This window comes from Somniosus microcephalus, chromosome 11 (genome assembly GCF_052327205.1).
Source record: "Somniosus microcephalus isolate GS21.2 chromosome 11, FLI_Smic_1.0, whole genome shotgun sequence".
Lineage (NCBI taxonomy): Eukaryota > Metazoa > Chordata > Chondrichthyes > Squaliformes > Somniosidae > Somniosus > Somniosus microcephalus.
Window position 1 is genome coordinate 16242421 of NC_140997.1, and position 23675 is coordinate 16266095.

The 23675-nt window shown below is 45.9% G+C and overlaps 1 protein-coding gene across 2 annotated transcripts in view; it reads right to left on the minus strand.

Moving 5' to 3' along the window:
• lmf1 (lipase maturation factor 1) overlaps nt 1-23675 on the minus strand; it is a 449408-nt gene that overhangs the window by 45640 nt on the left and 380093 nt on the right. For both annotated transcript variants that reach the window (XM_086000259.1, XM_086000258.1), the window contains one exon: nt 21904-22087. In XM_086000259.1, coding sequence (XP_085856385.1) covers nt 21904-22087 — 184 coding nt within the window. The remainder of the gene's footprint in view (nt 1-21903; nt 22088-23675) is intronic.

Here is a 23675-nt window from a genome sequence, read left to right on the forward strand (position 1 = left end):
GTGGCAGAGGCAGCTGAACGGATGGTCTCAATCTTAGAGACCAAGAAGTCCATGAGCTCCTCACACTTGTTATTGGAGGTGAGGGTGGAGGAGACAGGGGAGAGGGGTTTAAGAAGACAGTTAGCAGCAGAGAATAGGAGCCGGGGTTTATCTTTGCATTCCAGATTGATTCTGGAATAGTGAGCAATTTGGCAGACGAGAGCAGGACCCGATGATATTTTATGTGGTCCAGCCAGATCTGGCAGTGAATGGCTAAACCAGTTGTCCGCCATATCCGTTCAAGTATGCATCCCATGGACTTAAGGGAGCAAAGATGAGAGCTGTACCAAGGGGAACGGCCAGGGTGAGAGAGAGTCATTGTTTTAGTAGGAACTAGGGCATCAAAGGTGGTGGTGAGGGTGTGGTTGAGCAGATCGGTAGCTGCAGAAATGTCATGGTGAATGGAGGGCCAAAGGCTGGACAGTTGGGATTTCATAAGTGCAGTTGGGAGAGAGTTGAGAGAGAGTTTTTTCCAGGGGTGGACACAGAAGGAAGTAGGGTTGGGGGTGGGGGGTGGAAGGGGGATGTGGGTGGAGAGCGATACGAGGAAGTGGTCAGAGATGGCCTTATCTGCGATTGACACGATGGGAGTAGCGAGGCCACGAGAGATAGCAAGGTCGAGGGGGTGGCCCTGAATATGGGTTGGGGAGTCTACATGGAGGGAGAGATTAAGGGAGGATAGGCGGCTAGTGAACTCAGAGGAGAGAGAGCGCATGATGAATTGAGATGGAGGTTGAAATCACCGAAGGTGAGAAGTTGCTCGGTACAGAGGCTGAGGGATGAGAGCAGTGAAGATATCTCAGTAATAACATTTTTCTGGTACTTGGGTGGGCGGTAGAGAAAAAGCATTTTAAATGAGAGGTGAAAGGGGTGGAATAAGGTGAGATGCTCAAAGGAGGAGAAACTACCGGAGGAATAGGGGAACAGACTAAGGTGTGATTTGGTGATGAGAGCCACACCGCCACCACGGCGGTCTGAGCGGGGCAAATGGTGGAAGGTAGAACCAGGTGGGGAGGCTTCATTTAAGGGTAAGGTGTCATCACCCCTCAATCAAGTTTCCGTCGGGGCCATGATGTCGATGCAATCATCCGCGATAAGCTGATGGGTGGCAATCAATTAGCCTACCTACACGACCAGGGGCTCCACTACAAAACCATTTGTCAGAAGGTCCTTTTCTCCACACCGTCAAGCAGAATGAGGCTAAATTTTCCACCTATTCCTTATGAATGGTGGGAAAATCTAGCCCCTGGCGTCACGTTGGCCCACTGAGGTGGAACAGCCATCCCAGACTGTCAAAAGTCTGCCCCCTGCCACATTGGCTGGTTAAAAAAAAAAATCCAAGTTAAAGCTACATCCACCTGTGGCTCCAGCCACAGAGGACAATCGTTCAGTTGCGACCCCCAAGACAGGAAAACCTCCAGTAGGATGGAGGCAGTTCAGCTAATCTGCAGCTGGTCCTGTCATAACTTCCAAGTACGGAAACATTTGTAAACACATCAGAAGACAGACTTGGATTTCAACAGCGCCTATCACGAACTCAGGACATCGCAAAGCACTTCACAGCCAATGAAGTACTTTTGAAGTGGAGTCACTGTTGCAAAGTGGGAAAAGCAGCAGCCACTTTGCGCACAGCAAGATCCCACAAACAGCAATGCCATAATTTTTTTTCTCCAAAAAGTGATGATGGTTGAAAGATAAATATTGGCCAGGACACCTCACTTGACTTTATTGCATTTATACAGCACCTTTCACGACCACCGGACATCCCAAAGCGCTTTACAGCCAATGAAGTGCTTTTTGAAGTGTAGTCACTGTTGTAATGTAGGAAACGCAGCAACCAATTTGTGCACAGCAAGCTCCCACAAACAGCAATGAGATAATGACCAGATCATCTGCTTTTTATTGATGTTGATTGAGGGATAAATATCCGCCAGGACAATGGGGAGAACTCCCCTGCTCGCTTTTGAAATACTGCTGTGGAATCTTTTACGTCCACCTGAGAGGGCAGACAGGGCCTGACAAAACACAAACATTTATTATGAGTTGATATAGTTGCCTACGCAAAATATTAAAATATTTAGAACACATAGTTCTGTAGTGATACCAGCAGAAGCTATTTCAAAAAACAAGGTCTGGTGCAGTGACAGGCACTTCCCCAGGAGTTAAAGACTGACAAATGTGCCAGTGTAAGCCTTAACTCAAAGGCTCTCACTACAGTCAGACTTGCATGCTCGATAGGTTGGATAATGCACTCTGTGAGTGGAATGGAAGTGTGCCAGAGAAGACCAATACTTAGCAGGAGGAAATATAACGTCTGATAGGACTTGTCTAAAATACACAGAAACTACTCAACAAGTGATTTTATTTCACCCCATCTGCTAATTTACCTGACAGAGAGGGGAAAACGTGCCTCTTTTTCCAGGACAGTAACCTAATGGATCCGCAATAAACCTTTGCTTTGGACACTTAACTCTTCAGTTGTCAAAAGGTGTTTCTATTTGTAAAACTGAATTTATATTTTGTTTTATTCCAACACCTTCCTGCAATTCTTTCCCCACTGACACGGATTAGTAAACATGCAAACTCTCAGCAGCCCAACGTGACTGGACACTACAAGGACGAATTCAACAAAGGACTCATTTCCAAACTGTACGCCAATCAGATGGCATCACAGAATGCAACGAGGGGCTTCACGTCTGTGATTTCCCACATAACAAGTCCTATATCTTGATTAGGCCATGAGGACAAAACACTGAATGGAACTGAGGTCTTTCCCTATCGGTCAGCTGTGGCTCAGTGGGCAGCACTCTCGCCTCTGAGTCAGAAGGTTGTGGGTTTAAGTCCCACTCCAGAGGCTTGAGCACAAAAATCTAGGCCAACACTCCAATGCAGTGCTGAGGGAGCGCTGCACTGTCGGAGGGGCCGTCTTTTGGATGAGATGTTAAACCGAGGCCTTGTCTGCTCTCTCAGGTGGACATAAAAGATCCCACGGCACTATTCCGAAGAAGAGCAGTGGAGTTATCCCCAGTGTCCTGTGTTGTGTATGTAATATGTGTGCTACTTTGAACCTATGGACAGGACTGCACTACTTGTTGGGCGTAGTGATACGCAGTACCACTCCTGGCCATAGGGGTATAAATAGTACTGTGGGTACTGATCTCCCCTCAGTTCCCGCCTGTGGGCATGAAGTAAAGACCTATGTATAGTCCCTACCTCCAACCAGTAAAGACCTGTTTGAGTTATACGTTTAAGTCTTTGTGTTAATTGTTCAATACAATACACATACTTAACACTGGCGACGAGTCTGATTCGGACCCTGCGGCAGTCACTCCACGGCAGCTTCGTCCACAGCCAGGACGTTGCAGAGAGGTTTCCACCCTCTCCACCCCACTGGAAGACATCCTGACCTCGGAGCCTCCATCGGCGACCGTCAGCTTCTTCTCCAGCTTGGTGGTGGGTAAGCCGTTGTCTGAGCCGGGCAGCGACGCGACAGGCAGTCGACCGCGTTGGCCGCACGAACGGGGCTGGGGGAGCTGGAGGAATAGGGCGCGAGAGCCGCTTCGAGCGGGAGGCGTTTCAACAGAGCGATCGCATCTCCTGATAAGAGCCGAGAGCCGCTTCGCGATCCAGCGATCGCATCCGCTGATAAGGGCCGCACTCGGGCGATCGCGGCGAAGATAAGGGCCGCACTCGGGGGCTGAAGGGAGACGGCGTCGGGGGACGGGTGAAGACCGCCAAGCGCGGGAAAACCGCCATTTTGTGGGCGGAGGACGACGGCAAGAGCGGGAAGCCGCCATCTTTGATAACAAGTAAAGAAAATAAAATCTGAGAAATTGCAAATCTACAATGCCTAAACACGGGAATATTAGCACCTTTGATAGTGACCTCGAAGATTGGGCCATATATGTTGAAAGAGTAAAAAATTATTGTAAGGCCAATAAAATTCGTGACCAAGATAAAGCTCTAACATTATTAAATTTAATGGGTGCGAAGACATACGGGCAATTGAAACACCTGTTATCACCAGATGAACCGGCGGATAAGACGTTCGATGAGATTGTTACTGTCCTGAAAGATCATCTAAACCCCACGCCGCTGATGCTAGCGGAACGATTTAAATTTTACGACAGAAGGCAGCTACAGCATGAAAGCAATGCTGATTATTTGCTGGAATTGCGTAAATTAGCGAAATATTGCCAGTTTGGAACGGGACTGACAGAGGCACTTCGAGACAAATTTGTGTGTGGTTTATTTAAACAGGATACACAAAAGCGACTGCTAGAGGAGAATGAGCTGACGCTTGAGAAGGCGGTCACTATGGCAGCAGCACACGAAGCCGCAGCGAGAGGCACGGCAGTAATGCAGCTACGGTCACCGGAGCTCAGTACACACAAATTGGGTGTGAGTTCTGGCAAATGTTATCGTTGTGGAAAGACAACGCATGATGAGAACCAGTGTTGGTTTAAAAACCAAGAATGTAGAACTTGTGGTAGGCTTGGACATATAGCTAGAGTATGCAGGTCAGGGAAGAAGACCAGCAACAAGAAGTCACCGCAAGGAAAATACGCAAAGGTACACAAGGTGACCGAACAGGAGTCCGATTCAGACGCTAGCAGTAATGAACTGGCTAGCTTAAGCTGTAATGAACTGGCTAGCTTAAGAGTACTCAACGCTGGTAAGGGTGCAGACCTCCAGACAATTTGGGTCACTCTTCAGATAGAAGGAGTCCAAGTAAAACTGGAATTGGACACTGGATCGGCATTGACGGTCATAAATAAGAAAGATTACGGAAAGATATTCCAACATATTCCCCTACAGGATACGGGGATTATATTGAAAACATACACGGGGCAAAGAGTGTACCCCATCGGGAAAATAGAGGTTGCAGTGGTCCACAAGGGCGAAGACAGTCAAATAATGGACTTATATGTGATATCTGAAGGAGGTTCTCCACTACTAGGACGGGAGTGGATTAGGAAAATGAATATGGACTGGCATTTCCTACAAAAAATAACGAGTGAGAACTCGGTGAAGATAGTCGGCCCAGACTCTGGAACGGATGATGGTAAGCCCAACTCAGGTGCAAAAGACAAAGTTTCAGCACAGAATTCCACTGAGCAACAACAACATAGTTTAACTGTGGATTCTGAGTCTGGCAAGTCTACTGATGTGCCCATTTCTGAGGGACACCGGGCTCGAACTCAACTCCATTTCAAACTACAACAGCAATTAGAACAAATGCTTCGCCGTTGTGAGCAAGAGTTGAATGCAACGAAAGAGTTCTTTGATATAGAGTTGGAGAATCTGGAAAGACAACAGAAGCAGCTGATGGAGAAAATGGAGCAGGAGCACACAAAACGTCTGATGTCAGAGGAGTTAACGGTCAGCCAACTCCTGCATATGCTGAAGGACAGGACTCTGAAATGGGAAAAACTTGAACACGAACTTCAATATTCAAACGAAAGGGGTTCGGAGCTCTCAAAGGTTATTGGAAGAGCTGAGGTGGCAACACAGACTGAGATGACTGCAACAGAGCAGCCCTTGGATGCCAAAAGTACGCTGACTCACGTCAACGTAGAACAACAGACCGCTGAAACAGCTGCTCCGGTAGAGGGATTGAATAGTCCGATCAATCAATCTCCAAAAGAAGTTGAAGTAGTAAAATCTCAAATGAGGTCATTAGTAAACGACTTGCTGAAAGCCCAGAAAAAGCTGGATGAAGAGGTACGCATGAAGAAGTCTCTTCAGGAAAGATGTCTGGACTTGGAACAAAAGCTGGCTAACGCCCAGCTGGGTATGGAGGAAATAGAAGACCCTCTCGCTGGCCTAGATCAGGACGACACCGAATATTACTATGTCCTGTCCTGCCCAACTTGTAACTTCGACTCCCACCATACAGAAATCATGGAGGAGCACCGAAAGTCTACGGAACATCGGGAGAAGGTGGCTCTACTACGGAAAAAGGAGGGAGAGAAGGAGGAACTGCGCATGCAGCTGGCAGCTGACAGTGGAGCCCAGAGAGTCTCCAAGAAGCAGAAAAGGAAAAGTCGAAACAGAAGATGACCCATCTGAACCATTATTACCTCTACCAGATCACACACGTGGTCCCTCCGAACGGAGCCAATTCAGTTCGGAAGTTCAAACTGTTAAATCCATGGAAGGACTATTGAATGAGTCACTCCAGCAACGTGAACCGACTACACCACAGAGATTGAATCTGTGAACTGTTTTCCGCAGAGACTGAATCTGTGATCTGTTTTGACATGAAGTTATCTATGTATCTATGTTATTCTGTTATGTAAACCTGAAGTTATATATGTATATATGTTATTACGTTATGTTAAATGGGGAGATGACTGTAAAGCTAGGAAGGGAGGAACGTTGTGTATGTAATATGTGTGCTACTTTGAACCTATGGACAGGACTGCACTACTTGTTGGGCGTAGTGATACGCAGTACCACTCCTGGCCATAGGGGTATAAATAGTACTGTGGGTACTGATCTCCCCTCAGTTCCCGCCTGTGGGCATGAAGTAAAGACCTACGTGTAGTCCCTACCTCCAACCAGTAAAGACCTGTTTGAGTTATACGTTTAAGTCTTTGTGTTAATTGTTCAATACAATACACATACTTAACATCCTGGCCAATATTTATCCCTCAATCAACTTAACAAAAACAGATTACCTGTATCTGGTCATTATCACATTGCTGTTTGTGGGACCTTGCTGTGCGCAAATTGGCTGCCGCGTTTCCCACTGTTTACAACAGTGACTACACTCCAAATGTACTTCATTGGCTTCATCGGTGGTCATGAAAGGCGCTAGATAAATGCAAATCTTTCGTTCTTTCAGGCAGGGGGTAAGATTGCAAAGCAGCTCCAATTGGCATTAACAGAGATCTAGAAACAGGTTGCTTGATCACCCAGAAAATAATACATGGCACAAAGAGGGAAGAGAAAATCTCAAACGGGAGAATGAAAATGGTTCCAGCTGATAAAAACGTTGTTATTTTTGCAACCAACCTCTTGCCACAACCCCGTTTTATGTTTAGTAGACTCTGAAAGCTCACTTCAGCATGTCTTAACAAGCAGCTCGCTTTCAAGTAGTAAGAAATCAGCTGTCAATAATTTCCTATTTTTCCTCTTTAAAGTTGATGAATGCGGATTTCACTCTTCCGATAGGTTGAGCCCAATTCACGCACCTTTTCAAAACGCTGCATCTATCTCTGTAACATTTTGACAATGCTATATTTGGCACAGGCGCGATGGGCCGAATGGCCTCTTTCTGTGCTGTATGATTTGAAAATAAGAGAGGATGAATACACCTCAAGACACTTTGGAGGTCGTTTTTGTCTTCACCATTTGAGCGGTAAACCAGTGAGGCCGATCGATGGAAATGAAAATCGGGGGGTTTCTACAGCGGGCCGGACGGGTTCTATAACAGCCGGACAATCCACTCCGCCAGAATACTGCCTGTGCACAATGCAGACGAAAATTTAATGCACAATATTAATTTCACCAGGCTGATACCTGGGATGGCAGGAATGACGTATCAGGAGAGATTGGGTCGATTGGGCTTGTACTCGCTGGAGTTTAGAAGAATGAGAGGGGATCTCATTGAAACTTATAAAATTCTGACAGGACTGGACAGACTAGATGCAGGAAGGATGTTCCCAATGGTCGGGGAGTCCAGAACCAGGGGTCACAGTCTAAGGATAAGGGGTAGGCCATTTAGGACAGAAATGAGGAGGAATTTCTTCACCCAGAGAGCGGTGAACCTGTGGAATTCTCTACCACAAAAGGCGGCGGAGGCCAATACATTAAATATATTCAAGAAGGAGTTGGATATATTTCTTAAGGCTAAAGGGATCAAGGGGTATGGGGAGAAAGCAATGACCGGGTACTGAATTTGGATGATCAGCCATGATCGCATTGAATGACAGAGCAGGCTCGAGGGGCCGAATGGCCTCCTCCTGCTCCTATCTTCTATGTTTCAGGAGTGACACCGGGTGGCCACAGCAGCACCTCACAGAGCAACACGGCAGCAACAGCTTCGGCAGATAGGAGTGCACATTTTCCAAGGTTAATGCCTACACATGCTAGCCAAGATTGACAATTAAAGATTAGCATCAAAGGGACAGCTGCCTTGAGAAAGTTTTCAGCACATCTACTAAATGGGACAGCGAGACTGAAAAAAATGCAAAGGTCATAAACGTCAGTGAGTCACTGACAATGTAAACAGAAACTTGGCATGAACCCTTTGCCCTTACCTTCAGTCTGAATTCTATTAAAATCCAAACTGCCCATTCACTGCAGACAGTGTTTTGTGCGAAGGTCTGAGTCAAAGCTTTTCTTTCCAAAATTAAAATTCATTTGACCGCGTAATGAGGTGGGGCGGGGGGAATTTCTCCTGTTGCTGGTTTTAGTTAACTTTATGTCATAAAATTTTTTGACAGATGGAATTTCACCCCCAAAAGTATTTTGTTGTAAAGAAGTGAAAAATGAACAGTGCAATGTGACAGAAGAAAAATGTAGGTTGGAAAAGCTCATCCATTCCTCTGTCACTCAGTTCACGTTTGAGCATCCATTATGAAAAACCTTTCCTTTCTCTGCCTCAAATCTGTATCTTTTTACTCTTTCCTGAATCAGGAATCAATCCAATTCCTTGTTAAATGGTTTGACTGAATTAGCAGGTAAAGAAAGAAAGACTTGCATTTCTATAGCACCTTTCATGACCATCGGACGGCCCAAGTCGCTTTACAGCCAATGAAGTACTTCTTGAAGCGTGGTCACTGTTGTAATGTGGGAAATGCAGCAGCCAATTTGCACACCGCAAGCTCCCACAAACAGCAATGTGATAAGGACCAGATAATGTTTTTTTTCGATGTTGATTGAGGGATAAATATTGGCTAGGACACCGGGGAGAACTCATGCTCTTCTTCGAAATAATGCCATAGGATCTTTTACGTCCACCTGAGAGAGCAGACAGGGCGTCGGTTTAACATCTCATCTGAAAGTCAGCACCTCCGACAGTGCAGGGCTCCCTCAGCACTGCACTGGAGTGTCAAGCCTAGATTATGTGCTCAAGTCTCTGGAGTGGGATTTGAACCCACAACCTTCTGACTATTGCAAGAAGTGATGCCCTATTCCAAGGGGTGATGCTCTATTTCCAGCTCTGCACTGGTGATGAAGCCCCTTCCCTGCCACGTAGCAGAAAATCACAGGCAAGGTACCTTGATGTGGACTTTTTTCTTTATTCGTTCATGGGATCAGGGCGTCGTGGGCAACGCCAGCCTTTATTGCCCATCCCAAGTTGCCCTTGAGAAGATGGTGATGAGCCGCCTTCTTGAACCGCTGCAGTCCGTGTGGTGAAGGTATTCCCGTAGTGCTGTTTGGGAGGGAGTTCCAGGATTTTGACCCAGCGACGATGAAGGAACGGCGATATACTTCTAAGTCAGGATGGTGTGTGACTTGGAGGGGAACTTGGAGGTGATGGTGTTCCCATGCACCTGCTGCCCTTGTCCTTCTAGGTGGAAGAGGTTGCGGGTTTGGGAGGTGCTGCCGAAGAAGCCTTGGCGAGTTGCTGCAGTGCATCTTGTAGATGGTACACACTGTAGCCACGGTACACCAGTGGTGGAGGGAGTGAATGTTTAAGGTGGTGGATAGGGTGCCAATCAAGCGGGCTGCTTAGTCCTGGATGCTGCCAAGCTTCTTGAGTGTTGTTGGAGCTGCACTCATCCAGGCAAGTGGAGAGTATTCCATCACACTCCTGACTTGTGCCTTGCAGATGGTGGAAAGGCTTTAGGGAGTCAGGTGAGACACTCGCCGCAGAATACCTAGCCTCTGACCTGCTCTTGTTGCCAGAGACTTTTGCCTAACAAGTCAACCGCTCTAAGCAAAAAGATATTGGGGCAAGATTTTCACTGCATTATTTATAGCAAAATTCAAAATGTGTTCTTTACATATGCACTCACACAACGAACAGTGGAACTCTTACCCCGTTATTCCTTAATTTTTTCGTTAGTGCTTAGCAGGTGAGGAACGTCTGTGACATTCCCCAGCACTCTTGCCTCTTCGGGCCAGGTCAGGTATATTAGAATTAGACGTAGAGCAAAGCTCCCCCTCTCCTCTACTCTAATAGCATGCCTCAGCAAACAACCCTTGATTCGCATTTTGGTTCTCTGCACATGTTAAGATGGTGGTAACCAGAGTTCAAAAGACCAAGAGAGTTGTGAGAATCTGGTACCAGAATTCAAAAGACCAAGAGAATGGTGAGAATCTGGCACCAGAATTCAAAAGACCAAAAGAATGGTGAGAATGTGCAACTCGCTACCACAAGTCGTTGAGACGAATTGCATAAATGCATTTAAGGGGAAGCTAGATAATGCAGAGGAGTGGGAGTAGGCTTGTGTGGAGCATAAACACTGGCACAGACCAGTTGGGCCGAATGGTCGGTTTCTGCGCGGTAAATTCTATGTAATTTTACACAGTTTAATTTAATAAATTGTGTAAGCCCCATGGAGAGACTTTATCAATGCAAATATTTGCGAGAAGAGCTAACCATGGCACACAAATCACTGAAGAATTTGTACCACAGAGAAAATGCCAACTTAGACCTTCGCTGGTTTGTAAATAAAGGCCGTTTGCTTTGCTCGGCCTATTCCTTTGGGAACCCAGCTCCCTGTCACGGGCATCATTTATATCCGGCTCCATCTGTAATTGTACAGTTTTAGATGATGCTGTGACAGGAGTCCCATCTCTACGGAGGCTTATTTTTTGTCTGCTAGCGAACCCCGTAGTCAAAAAACTATTACACAAAGGATTTCCTGTGAATGCCAATTTCTAAAGGCTTTCCAATGAAACTATGCAAATGGCTGCCAGATTCTCCAGGAGTGCTTATTTTTTCAGATAATCTTGGCACCCATTTTGCTGTGAGCGTCGCACACTGCTTATTATCTCCAGGTCTGGGAGCCGGCAGGGATTCAAGGAATGAGGAGAGGAGTGGGAAATCAAATGAAATGCGACGGGAGTAAACAGGGCAGTGAGAGAAAAAGCAAAACAAAAAAAAACACCACACACACATACAAGAAGCAAGAAAATTAAAACATGGAGAAGCAGCACCAGGAAAGAAAAGGTGCTAATTAAATCTGAGAAGCTCAGAAAAGAAAAGAAACAAAACAACGAATAAAGCAAGCATTACCACAAAATTCTAAATTTGGATGATCAGCCATGATCTCATTAAATGGCGGAACAGGCTCGAGGGGCCGAATGGCCTACTCCTGCTCCAATCTTCTATGTTAAATGGCTTTCTTGTACACATGAGCTGGGTAACGTATAGGAACCCTTTTGTTTCTTCCATACTTTTTCTGCACTGGAGTACAAGAAACACTGTGTGGTGCCCATAACAGGTTTGATAATCACCATTGGGGGGGACTGCTGCTTAGTCCTTACCTAGGTTTCAAGGTATCTGCATTTTAACCCTAATTCAGGGCTGTACCCCTTAATGTCTTGCCGAATTGGAAATCTGTCCAGTTCCTTGTTGACTATATCCATTTTCTACCCTAGTTTGTTGTTGTTTAACACCACATGTAGTACCTGAAGCAATTTCCCATGCTACATACAGTCAAGCCCAAGTTTGGAAGATTTAAGAGGCAGCACAGTTATTTTCATGCTAACAACGGATGCGAGAGCTGACAGAGAAGATCTATATAGAGGAGTCGTCGATTGGGAGATTTATGTAGAGAAGGGAGGTCGTTTGAGAAGATCTCTACAGACGAGGGACACGTTTGAGGAGTTCTCGACAGAAAAGAGTCGATTGAGAAGATCTTCATAGACAAGAGAGATGATTGAGGTGATCTCTACAGACAAGAGAGTCGATTAAGAAGATCTACCTGAAGAATGAAAGAAAGAACTTGCATTTACATAGCGCCTTTCAAAGCCTCAGGACATCCCAAACTGCTTTACAGCCAGTGAATTACTTTTGAAGTGTAGTCACTGTCATTGCATTGAATGCCAGTTCTGGCGACATTCCATTGCTGGACAGGCCATGAATACAGTGCAACAACGATGCTGAGGACCACAAGTGAAGAAGAGCGCCTCGTGTGGCCTCTGAAGTTGCTCTGAAGCAAACCTAACTGTGCAAAATGCAAATATTCCCCACAGATGAGGATAAATAGGGCTTCTTTCAAAATAAATAAAACAATAAAGCACACGGTTCATTTGCACGTGCACACAATTCTGCCCGTGTGGATCACTTGCCTCATTTGCACTACCTCCAGGGGAGTTAAAACAGGGTTGTGCAAGTCACAATATGCTGACATGGAATAAAAAAGTTCCAAATTGTTTTAATTAGTAACTTGGAACAGGCCACAATGGACCACTGGGGAGCAAGGAGATATGTAATTAAAAACATTTTTTGCATTTGATTTTTGAAACAAAAGCAAAAAAAAAATAAAAAATTCTTTGAGCCATTTATTACGACGTCAGGAAGCTGCTGTAATGAAATGTCCCGTGGCTCAGGGCTGCACAGCCGCAACTTAATACAAAGTCCCACAAATCTTTTGCAGACAGAACTTGAGCAGTCACAACAACCCCACACCAGCCATATGAGAAGCAAAATCCCTTCTACAAACAGTCCTGCAGAGTTACAAGCCATTTAAAGCTAGGCCTCCAGGTATTTCGTTGGGTCATCCTGAAACAGTTAAATAAAGTCTTTGCCATCAGCTGTCTTAATCCCGTTCCCAACCCAACGATGGGATTTCTTACACTCCATCAACACAGGCACTGAAATGGTGGCTTATTACAGGAGAGTAGTGCAGTATAGTCTGGAGAATGGAGTTGCACGGAAGGTAATACTGTGCAATCTGGGAAAGGGGTGCAGCATTGTCAGGGACAGTGGGCAGTTTGGTATAGTATGACCTGGGAGGATGGCAGGATGTGACTTCAGAGAATGAAGCAACCGGGGCTGGGAGGGGTTTGCAGCACCATCTGGGAAACTGGTGTGGCACGGTTTACTGGGGAGAGTAATGGGAGTGTGGCACGGTTTACTGGAGAGATTTAGGAACAGCTTCTTTCCCAGGGCTGTCATCCTACTGAACTCCACAAATAAACTCTAAAGCCTGCACATCTGCCAATGCACTTTATTATGGCTATGTTTATGTTAATGTATTACAAGCCAAATGTATGTTGAATGTTTAAATGTCTTAATCTAAATGTACACTCTCGGGAGCCGCAAGCCTACATTTCGTTGTACTGCACTTGTGCACTAACAATGACAATAAAGTTGATTATGATTATTATTATGATTATCCATGGCCTGGGATAATTGTGTGGGATAATGATGCATGGCTTGGAAGGTTAGTAACATATTGGAGAGTAGTGCAGTATCGCTTGGGAGTGCGATGCTGCATACTCTGAAAAGCTAGTTCAGTATGGGCGGGTAGTGCAGCATAATCTGGGAGGGGACCATGGCATGACCTGGAAGTCAACTTTCATGTAGAAAGGCAGTACAGCATTGCATGTAAGGAAGGAGAGAAAGAAAGAAAGCGAAATAAAGCTAGTGAGAAAGAAAGCAAGCAAGAAAGGAAAGAAAATAAAATAAAGATCTTGCATTTCTACAGCGTCTTTCACCACCTCAGGACGTCCTAAAGTGCTTTACAGCCAATGAAGTACTTTTGAAATGGAGTCACTGGTATAATATAGGAAACGCCGCAGCCAATTTACGCACGGCAAGCTCCCACAAATAGCAATGTGATAATGACCAGATAATCTGTTTTAGTCATGCTGATTGAGGGATAAATATTGGTCAGGACATCGAGGAGAACTTTTTTTTTTAACTTTAAAATTTTTTTTTTTATTGTCATTGTTAGTGCACAAGTGCACTACAACGAAATGTAGGCTTGCGGCTCCCGAGAGTGTACATTTGGATTAAGACATTTAAACATTCAACATACATTTGGCTTGTAATACATTAACATAAACATAACCATAATAAAGTGCATTGGCAGATGTGCAGGCTTTAGAGTTTATTTGTGGAGTTCAGTAGGATGACAGCCCTGGGAAAGAAGCTGTTCCTAAATCTGGTCGTACGGGTGCGAATGCATCTGTAGCGTCTCCCAGATGGCAGGAGGGCGAACAGACCATGGCTGGGGTGGGTAGGGTCTTTGATGATGGACCGTGACATCTGTAGACAGCGTTTCTGGTATATGTGCTCTATGGTCGGTAGCCGGGTGCCGGTAATTCGTTGGGCAGTTTTGACTACCCGCTGCAGGGCTTTCCGGTCACAGTAGCTACAGCTGCCATACCATACTGTGATACAGAAGAACTCCCCTGTTCTTCTTCGAATAGTGCCATGCGAGCATTTATGTCCACCTGAGAGGGCAGACGGGGCCTCGGTTTAACATCTCATCTGAAAGGCGGAAACTCTGGCAATGCAGCACTCCCTCAGCACTGCACTGAGAGTACCAGCCGTAACATGCTGTGACCTATGTAGGTAAACATTACTTATGCTAGGTTTTGAAATAAGAAAGAAACATTAGAGCAAAGGTGATGGGAAAATGTTTACTGTATAGATTTGTTTTTGTATCAGTATGTAACTTGAATTATTTTGAATCTGGGGACCAAAGTGTCAGTGCAACAAAAAACTACAGGCGGAATAAGAACCTTTTTAAGATCATTTGCAAGCTCACTCAGTAGTCTTACAGCCTGAACTTGTGTTTTCTTAACGTTTTCAACATACTTGCCTTGAACTTCTGGCATTCTCTTCACTTAAAACCGCCAGTCTGATATATAATAAAACAAGTGACATGCAAGAAGTCATCACTCGCTGACAGAGCCCAAGACCATCAATCAGCACATTTCCCTTTTAGGATAGGACCTTGGTTACAGTAAACATTTAGAAAATATTTTCAGGAGCAGTTGGTGAAATAAAGTGTCAGGTGCTAAGCAGAGTTTACAGAAAGATGCCCTGTCAGATCTGGAAGTGGTGGAAAATAGATTTCCTGCCCCCTGGTGCTGCCGGCATACACTGGATTTCTGGACCTTCTCAATCTGTGAGACAATATGCGGAATGGTCAGTTTATTTGAAGAAATATGAAGTTGCCATTCATGCAATTCTTTGGGTGCTGTGTGCACTGAAAGATTCAAAATGTTTTTGGATGAAAGTCAAGCCTGTGTAAGCAGTTTAAAATACTACTAATATTATTTCTCATTCCCTCTACAGTGAGATTTTCTCATTCCCTCTACAGTGAGATGTAAGGTACGATGACCTTTGCAGCTAATATTAAACCCAGATCGGAGCAGTTACGGTGTGACGAAACATTGTATGTGATTGGGTAATTGAAATGGTTGTAAATATGAACAGTGATATGTGAGCTTATTACAAATAATTCTCTCACTTTTAAGGGCTCGAATTTCCCAGGGCCGTGGCGGCGGGAATGGAGGCGTGTGGGGGGTTAAAATTGCAGAATCGGGGGGCACAAACCCATCCCGCCCCCAACCCGCCTCCATGCCCGTTTCCCAGGAGGCAGGTACCCGACCTGTGCTGGGAGCCTCATCCCCGAGGCGGGAAGGGGATTAGTGCCAATTAACTGCCTGTTAACAGGCAGTTCTTCATAATCATCATCAACTTTATTGTCATTGTTAGTGCACAAGTGCAGTACAACGAAATGTAGGCTTGCGGCTCCCGAGAGTGTACATTTAGATTAAGACATTTAACATTCAACATTCATTTGGCTTGTAATACATAAACATAAACATAAACATAATAAAGTGCATTGGCAGATGTGCAGGCTTTAGAGTTTATTTGTAGAGTTCAGTAGGATGACAGCCCTGGGAAAGCTGTTCCTAAATCTGGTCGTTCGGGTGCGAATGCATCTGTATATGGATTGGAGGGTAGCTAACGTTACCCCACTATTCAAAAAGGGGGGTAGGGAAAAAGCAGGTAATTACAGACCTGTAAGCCTTACATCAGTTGTGGGCAAAATGCTGGAGTCCATCATTAAGGATGAAATAGCGGAGCACTTAGCAAATGGGGACAGGATAGGACAGAGTCAACATGGATTTACAAAGGGTAAATCGTGCTTGACTAATCTATTGGAATTTTTTGAGGGAGTAACTGGTAGAATAGATGGGGGAGAGCCAGTAGATGTGGTGTACCTGGACTTCCAAAAGGCCTTCGATAAGGTCCCACATAAAAGATTAGCATGGAAAATTGAGGCTCATGGGATAAAGGGGAAAGTTTTGGCGTGGATAGGGAACTGGCTGTCAGATAGAAAACAGAGAGTTGGAATAAACGGCTCATTTTCTGAATGGCAGGCAGTAACAAGTGGGGTACCACAGGGATCTGTCCTGGGCCCCCAGCTGTTCACAATTTACATTAATGACCTGGATCAGGGAGTCGGATGCAGCATTTCCAAATTTGCAGACGACACTAAACTAGGAGGGGGGGTGGGCTCAGAGGAAGAGACCAGGAAGCTCCAGAGCGATTTGGACAGACTGGGCGATTGGGCGGATAAATGGCAGATGCACTATAATGTGGACAAGTGCGAAGTTATCCACCTTGGGTGCAGGAACGGGAGGGCAAATTATTATTTAAATGGCAATAGATTGGGAGAGGGGGAAGTACAGAGAGACCTGGGTGTTCTTGTACACCAGTCACTGAAGGCGAGCATGCAGGTGCAACAGGCGGTCAAGAAGGCAAACGGTATGCTGGCCTTCATAGCAAAAGGGTTAGAATACAGGAACAGGGATACCTTGCTGCAGCTGTACAGGGCACTGGTGAGACCACACCTCGAGTACTGTGTACAGTTTTGGTCGCCTCATCTGAGGAAGGATGTTCTTGCCATGGAGGGGGTGCAGCGGCGATTCACCAGGCTGATACCAGGAATGGCGGGAATGACCTATGAGGAGAGACTATGTAGTTTAGGGATGTACACACTGGAGTTTAGAAGATTGAGAGGGGACCTCATAGAAGTGTATAAAATTCTGACAGGTCTAGACAGACTGGATGCAGAAGGAATGTTTCCCTTGGCGGGTGAGAACAGAACTAGAGGACATAATTTAAGGATAAGGGCTAAACCATTTAGGACAGAGATGAGGGGGAATTTCTTCACTCAGAGAGTGGTGAACCTGTGGAACTCATTGCCACAGAGGGCAGTGTACGCCAGCTCATTAAATATATTTAAGAGGGAATTAGATATATTTCTACGGGCAAAAGGGGTTAAGGGTTACGGAGAGAAGGCGGGGACGGGATACTGAATTAAAGGATCAGCCATGATCTCATCGAATGGCGGAGCAGGCACGAAGGGCCGAATGGCCTACTCCTGCTCCTATCTTCTATGTATCTATGTATGTATCTATGTAGCGTCTCCCAGATGGCAGGGGGGCGAACAAACTGTGGCTGGGGTGGGTAGGGTCTTTGATGATGGTCCGTGACCTCCGTAAACAGCGTTTCTGGTAGATGTTCTCTATGGTCGGTAGCCGGGTGCCGGTAATGCGTTGGGCAGTTTTGACTACCCGCTGCAGGGCTTTCCGGTCATAGGAGCTACAGCTGCCATACCACACTGTGATACAGTTCGTCAGGATGCTCTCTATTGTGCAGCGGTAAAAGTTAGAGAGGATCAGGGGTGACAGGTTACATCCTTTCAGCCTCCTTAGGAAATATAGGCGCTGCTGGGCCTTCTTCACCAAAGAGGAGGTATTGAGGGACCAGGAGAGGTCTTCCGTGATGTGGACTCCGAGGAACTTAAAGCTGTCCACCCTTTCCACCACAGCCCCATGGATGTGGATGGGGGTGTGACTTCCGCCTTTAGACTTCCTGAAGTCCACAATGATTTCCTTGGTTTTCTTGATGTTAAGGGCCAGGTTGTTATCGGCGCACCACTTCACGAGATGCTGGACCTCCTCCCTGTAGGCTGACTCATCGTTGTTGGTGATCTGGCCTACCACCGTGGTATCATCCGCAAACTTGATGATGGTGTTGGAACCATGAACAGCCACACAGTCGTGGGTGAAGAGGGAGTAGAGGAGGGGGCTCAGCACACAACCTTGTGGGGCCCCCGTGTTCAGGGTCAAGGGGGGGGGGGTGGGGGGGGGAGGTGTGGTGGGAGGTGTGGTTACCTAATTTGACAGACTGGGTCTGTTAGTTAGGAAGTCCAGGGTCCAGTTGCAAAGGGAAGTGTTCAGGCCAAGAGTGTGGAGTTTGGTGGCCAGCTTGTTGGGGACGATAGTGTTGAATGCTGAGCTGTAGTCTATGAACAGCATTCTGATGTAGGTCTCCTTACCGTCTAAGTGATTCAATGCAGAATGTAGAGCAGTTGTGATTGCATCCTCTGTTGATCTGTTTGCACGATAGGCAAACTGGTGTTGGTCAAGAGAGGCGGGAACACTGGCTTTGATGTGAGCCAGGACCAGTCTCTCGAAACACTTCATTATGATGGGCGTGAGTGCGACAGGTCGATAGTCGTTCAGACCTAATCCCTATTTTCAGCCCTGAAGTGTGGGATTCCCAACGGCTCCAAACCACGCCAAGTTAACGAGGCAGACCGCCGGGCTGAAGGGTTCGAGATGTCCAGTGTTCAGGTGAGTGATGGGTGCATGAGTGCAGAGGTAAGTGTGTTTGGTGTGTGTAAAGTGTTTAAATAAGTTTTACTTACCTTTACTTATTAATGCAGGCTTCCTTCCTTCAGGTCTCGGGAGTCCCTCATCTCACCGGCACAGAAAGCAGAATGGCCGCCAGCTGTCAAAATCTGCAGCATTCAGCTTTCTGTTCTGGAGAGATTTCTAACTGAGTCTGTGGAGAAGGACTCAAGTTAGAAGTACAGATTGTCGGTGTTTGATAGCTTGACAGAGCTGTCAAACGCTGATATTTCATCTGTCAAAAGCTCTTGACAGATGAAACGTCAATCCCTGACGTCACCTGTTGCCGGGTGGCCCTTAGTCGGCCTGCTAAGCCCGCTGGGCGGGGCTCAACAAGGTCAATCAAGTGAAAATCGCGTGGGTTGGCCACAAATCGATGGAGGCGGGACTACAACCCCAAAAAGTGTGAGTCCCGCCTCCATCACGTCCCCATGGACAAAATCCAGCCCGCAGTGATTTCCACCAGAGTTAATGGTCGATTGTGACGCACCAGTTTAGAACTAATTTTCAAAGGTTGAATTTTTTGCATTCATAAATCTACTTACAAAGAAGGGCAGCCGAATGGGAACATTTCATTGATGTGCAGATCAGCCGTGATCTGAGTGAATGGTGGAGCAGGCTCGGGGGGCTGGATGGCCTGCTCCTGTTCCTAATGTCCCCGAGAGTACAACTGAGCTGCGTGGGGTCCATGGCAATGGTTTGCCTTAGGCAATGGCAGCCCTCGTTCAGATTGTCGGGACAAAGGGAAAGGCCAGAGATAGAAATACATAAAGGGGCAGGTTATGATGATGGAAAAGACATGAAAAAATGTGGACAAAATGAAGACAGACCACTTAAATTAGGGGCTTTTAAATTAGGGTAGTGCCAACAAGTTCAACCACAACAACTTATATTTATATACTGCGACTTTAACATAGAAAAGCATCCCAAGGCACTTCACAGGAGTGTTATCAGACAAAAACTGACACCGAGCCACATAAGGAGATAACTGGGAAAGGTGAGCAAAAGCTTGGTCAAAGAGATAAGATTTAAGGTGCGTCTTAAAGGAGGAGAGAGCGGTAGAGAGGCGGAGAGGTATGGCAGGGAATTCCAGAGCTTAGGGCCTAGGCAGCTGAAGGCAAGGCCGCCAATGGTGGAGAGATTAAAATCTTCCTCATTCAGACTTTAAGGCACTAGTGGTATTTTATGTTAACAAAATCATAATGGTATGGAAGTTGCCTTCCTATATTTCTATAATGTTAAGATTATGCTGTGTCTATCAATTCACAACCCCATATATTCTCATCAATATGACACTCTTGATGGGAATTTTAAAAATACATTGAATTTTGAACCTATTAATATATTTAATCTCAATAAAGACGTATGGTAGCTTGATTTGCTGTACGCTCACTGATTGACTCAAACAACCTCCAGACTCCACTCCCATTTTTTACACCCTGAGGTTCACTCTCCTTGTAAGCTCATTGGAAGCAAATTTCCAGGTTATTCTTGCATAGAATGCTTTATCTTTAACACATTCTTTTGCTCTCTCTAACACTAGCAAATATTGATGCAGGACACACCTTTCACCTTCCAATGAAACCTTTCACTGATTGTGGCCACTAAAGACTCCCCCAATACCCCAAACCCTTGGTTTGAGAAGCAAAATAACCAATTGCATAACTATGACAAGCCACAGGGGACAGCATTTCCATCAATGCTTTCGATTGCAGGCAATGCAAGCTCACAACAGAAGCGAGCATTTGAAAAATGGAGAGTCGACACCAGATATCGGCCCAGAACTTCGGGTCTCCACGGGTGAGTATGCACGGGGTACTCACCCGTAAGCCCAATGGAAGTGCCGGTTTCCTGCATGCGCGGGAAACCGGCACTTCTATTCCCTTGAAAGAAGGGGTTCAGAGTTCGAACACGTGCGCAGGAGAGGCTGCACGTGCGCATCGAACTTAGGTTTTTTTTTTTTTTTATAATACAGGTTTTCCCGGGAGGGTAAGTCTCCAGGAGTTAGACATATAAAAAGCAGGCGTAAGGCCTGCTTTTTACAAGGTAAGTGGTGAATTAATTAAAATTAAAACATTTTTTCCACAGGTTTATTATTTTTAAATAATTTAAAGCAAGGCAAGTTTATTTTTAGCCCCGTTAGAAAATAAAATAATCTTTTTCAAAAATTTTAATTGTTTAAAATAGTTATTTCTTGAAATTTATAGTTTATTTAAAAAATGTGATTTTTTCCTAATTCATTTGAAGATTTAGTGATGTTTTGGGGCCCGTAGTATTTATAAGTTTTGATAGCCCTTCCTGTCAAACTTATGAATGAAGCATTCCCTGCTCCGATTGGCTCGCCATGGCCCACGTGATCCCAGGGGACGCTTCGAACTAACTGCGCCCCTGGGATACGCAAGCACTGTGCGCCGGCAGTTGGAGCAGGCCCAGGATCGGAATCCCACGCGGGCCCACAGCTCAACGGCCGGCGCGCTAGGTAAGTGCAGGTCGGAGGCTTGCACCCGCGGGAAGCCCCCGACCCGAATTTCTGAGCCATTAAGCCCCTTGGCACACAGGACGTTGGATATAGTGGGCTACCACTCTATGGTCCCCATTGGACAGCAGAATGCAGGTGGCTACAAAAGTCTTCATCCTCCATCTTCGTAAGGACAATGGAATTCCCAAAGGAATGCCCACGCTACCCCCAGGGTCCTGGCGGTTAGTTCAGGCAAACTAGCTTGAATAATTAGGGAGCAAAACTGAATGTCTAACCGGAAACTGGCAACAAATTGAAGATCCGATCCAAAGAAATGGTGACAGAACACAAAAATGCAATGAAAAAACGGCCCAAAAATGAGCTCTCCTAAATCATTGCAACAGATCTGGCAGTACAGCTTTAAGAGTACTTCCAGCTTATGTGTAATAATAAAAACAGAAAATGCTGGAAATACTCAGCAGGTCAGGCAGCATTTGTGGAGAGAGAAACAGAGTTAACGTTTCAGGTTGATGACCTTTCGCCAGCTGGTGTGTGCCCACAGGAGAGTGCTGTGCCCCAGGTTTTAAAGGCACACAGGGCGGATATCACACCAAGATGCGACACACTGCAATTGCACTGTGGCCTCGTGGTGTCTTCCCTCAACTGTTCTTTGAATATAACCATGGACTTTATGTCACCTGTAAAACAACTTAAATGCTTTATACGTAACTTAGCGCTCATTTACCATGGTTAAAGAAAAACAAAGCACTTGCCTGGAATGCAGCAAACCACATAAGCCAGTCGAGGCGGTAATGGTACGGAGTAATAATGCACGGTCTCCGCTTCAAATCGCCAGGTTTACACTTGAACTCGTATTCCTCCCACAAGGCACTGGGATCATGCGGATCCTGGCTCATCGTCCCCTGAACTATGACCTCGGTCCGTTCCTTTGTAATACTGGGAAAAAAGAAAAACAGAAACACCACACTGAGGATTAAAAATGTGTTTTTTTTACTGTTGTCACAATACTGTAAAGTAACCACTTTTAAAATAATTTTTACATAGAATGTACAGCACAGAAGCAAGCCATTCGGCCCAACTGGCCTGTGCCGGTGTTAATGATCCACACGAGCCTCCTCCTACCCCTCGTCATCTAACCTTATCTGCGTTCCTCCTATTCCTTTCTCCTTCACGTAGTTATCTACTTCCCCTTAAATGCATCTACACTATTCACCTCAGCCACTGCTTGTGGCAGTGAGTTCCACATTCCCACCACTCTTTTTTTCTTTTACATTATTTAATTGTCAGAAACAAATCATGTAGCGAGTGTCTTTAAACAAAAGCTCTCCACAACTGCTGATAGCACAAGGATAGTGTCAGCATTGTGACCACAATCCCACTTAACCCGCTTAAGTCTGAGTCATTTCTCTTAAGTCTCAAGCCATGCAAATCACCTTTCATATAACATCTAGCAATATTGATTTTTGCAAAGTTCTAAAATGTTTGGCTCTTCGAGCTGTCACTGTGTGATGTGGTACTTAGTCACCCGGAATAGGAAGGTGTCGGTTTCACACTCTCGTGCCAAGATAGCCAAATTTCTATAGGAGCAGTGGCGAGAGTCTTGTGGGTCTCAGCGTCTCATGGTAGAGAAGGGACAAAAATATCAGCCAAGGCTCCTACGCCTGCTCACTATCCAGTAACCCCCCATGGATGTCGGGCGAGGAGATTAATGTGGTCAACTGTGGTGTTTCTTCCCCCCACACCCCCCTCAAAGTGATTGAACACCATGGGTACAGTAGTATAGTGATTATGTTACTGGACTAGTAATCCAGAGGCCTGGGCTAATAATCCAGAGAATGCAAGTTCAAATCCCACAATGGCAGCTTGAGAATCTCGATCAGTTTTTTTTTTAAATCTGGTAACAGAGTAAAGTGACCATGAAGGTGTTGGATTGTCGTAAAAACCCAACTGGCTCACTAATGTCATTTAGGAAAGGAAACCTGCCATCCTTACCCGGTCTGGCCTATATGTGATTCCAGTCCCACGCCCGTTCACTGTGTTCATTAGGAAAGGAAATCTACCGTCCTGACCCGGCCTGGCCTATATGTGACTCCGGTCCCACGCCCGTTCACTGTGTTCATTAGGAAAGGAAATCTACCGTCCTTACCCGGTCTGGCCTATATGTGACTCCGGTCCCACGCCCGTTCACTGTGTTCATTAGGAAAGGAAATCTACCGTCCTTACCCGGTCTGGCCTATATGTGACTCCGGTCCCACACCCATTCACTGTGTTCATTAGGAAAGGAAATCTACCGTCCTTACCCGGTCTGGCCTATATGTGACTCTGGTCCCACGCCCGTTCACTGTGTTCATTAGGAAAGGAAGTCTACCGTCCTTACCCGGTCTGGCCTATATGTGACTCCGGTCCCACGCTGGATTCACTGTGTTCTTTAGGGAAGGAAACCTGTCGTCCTTACCCGGCCTGGCCTATATGTGACTCCAGTCCCACGCCAACGTGGTTGAATCTGAACGGCCCTCTGAAGCGG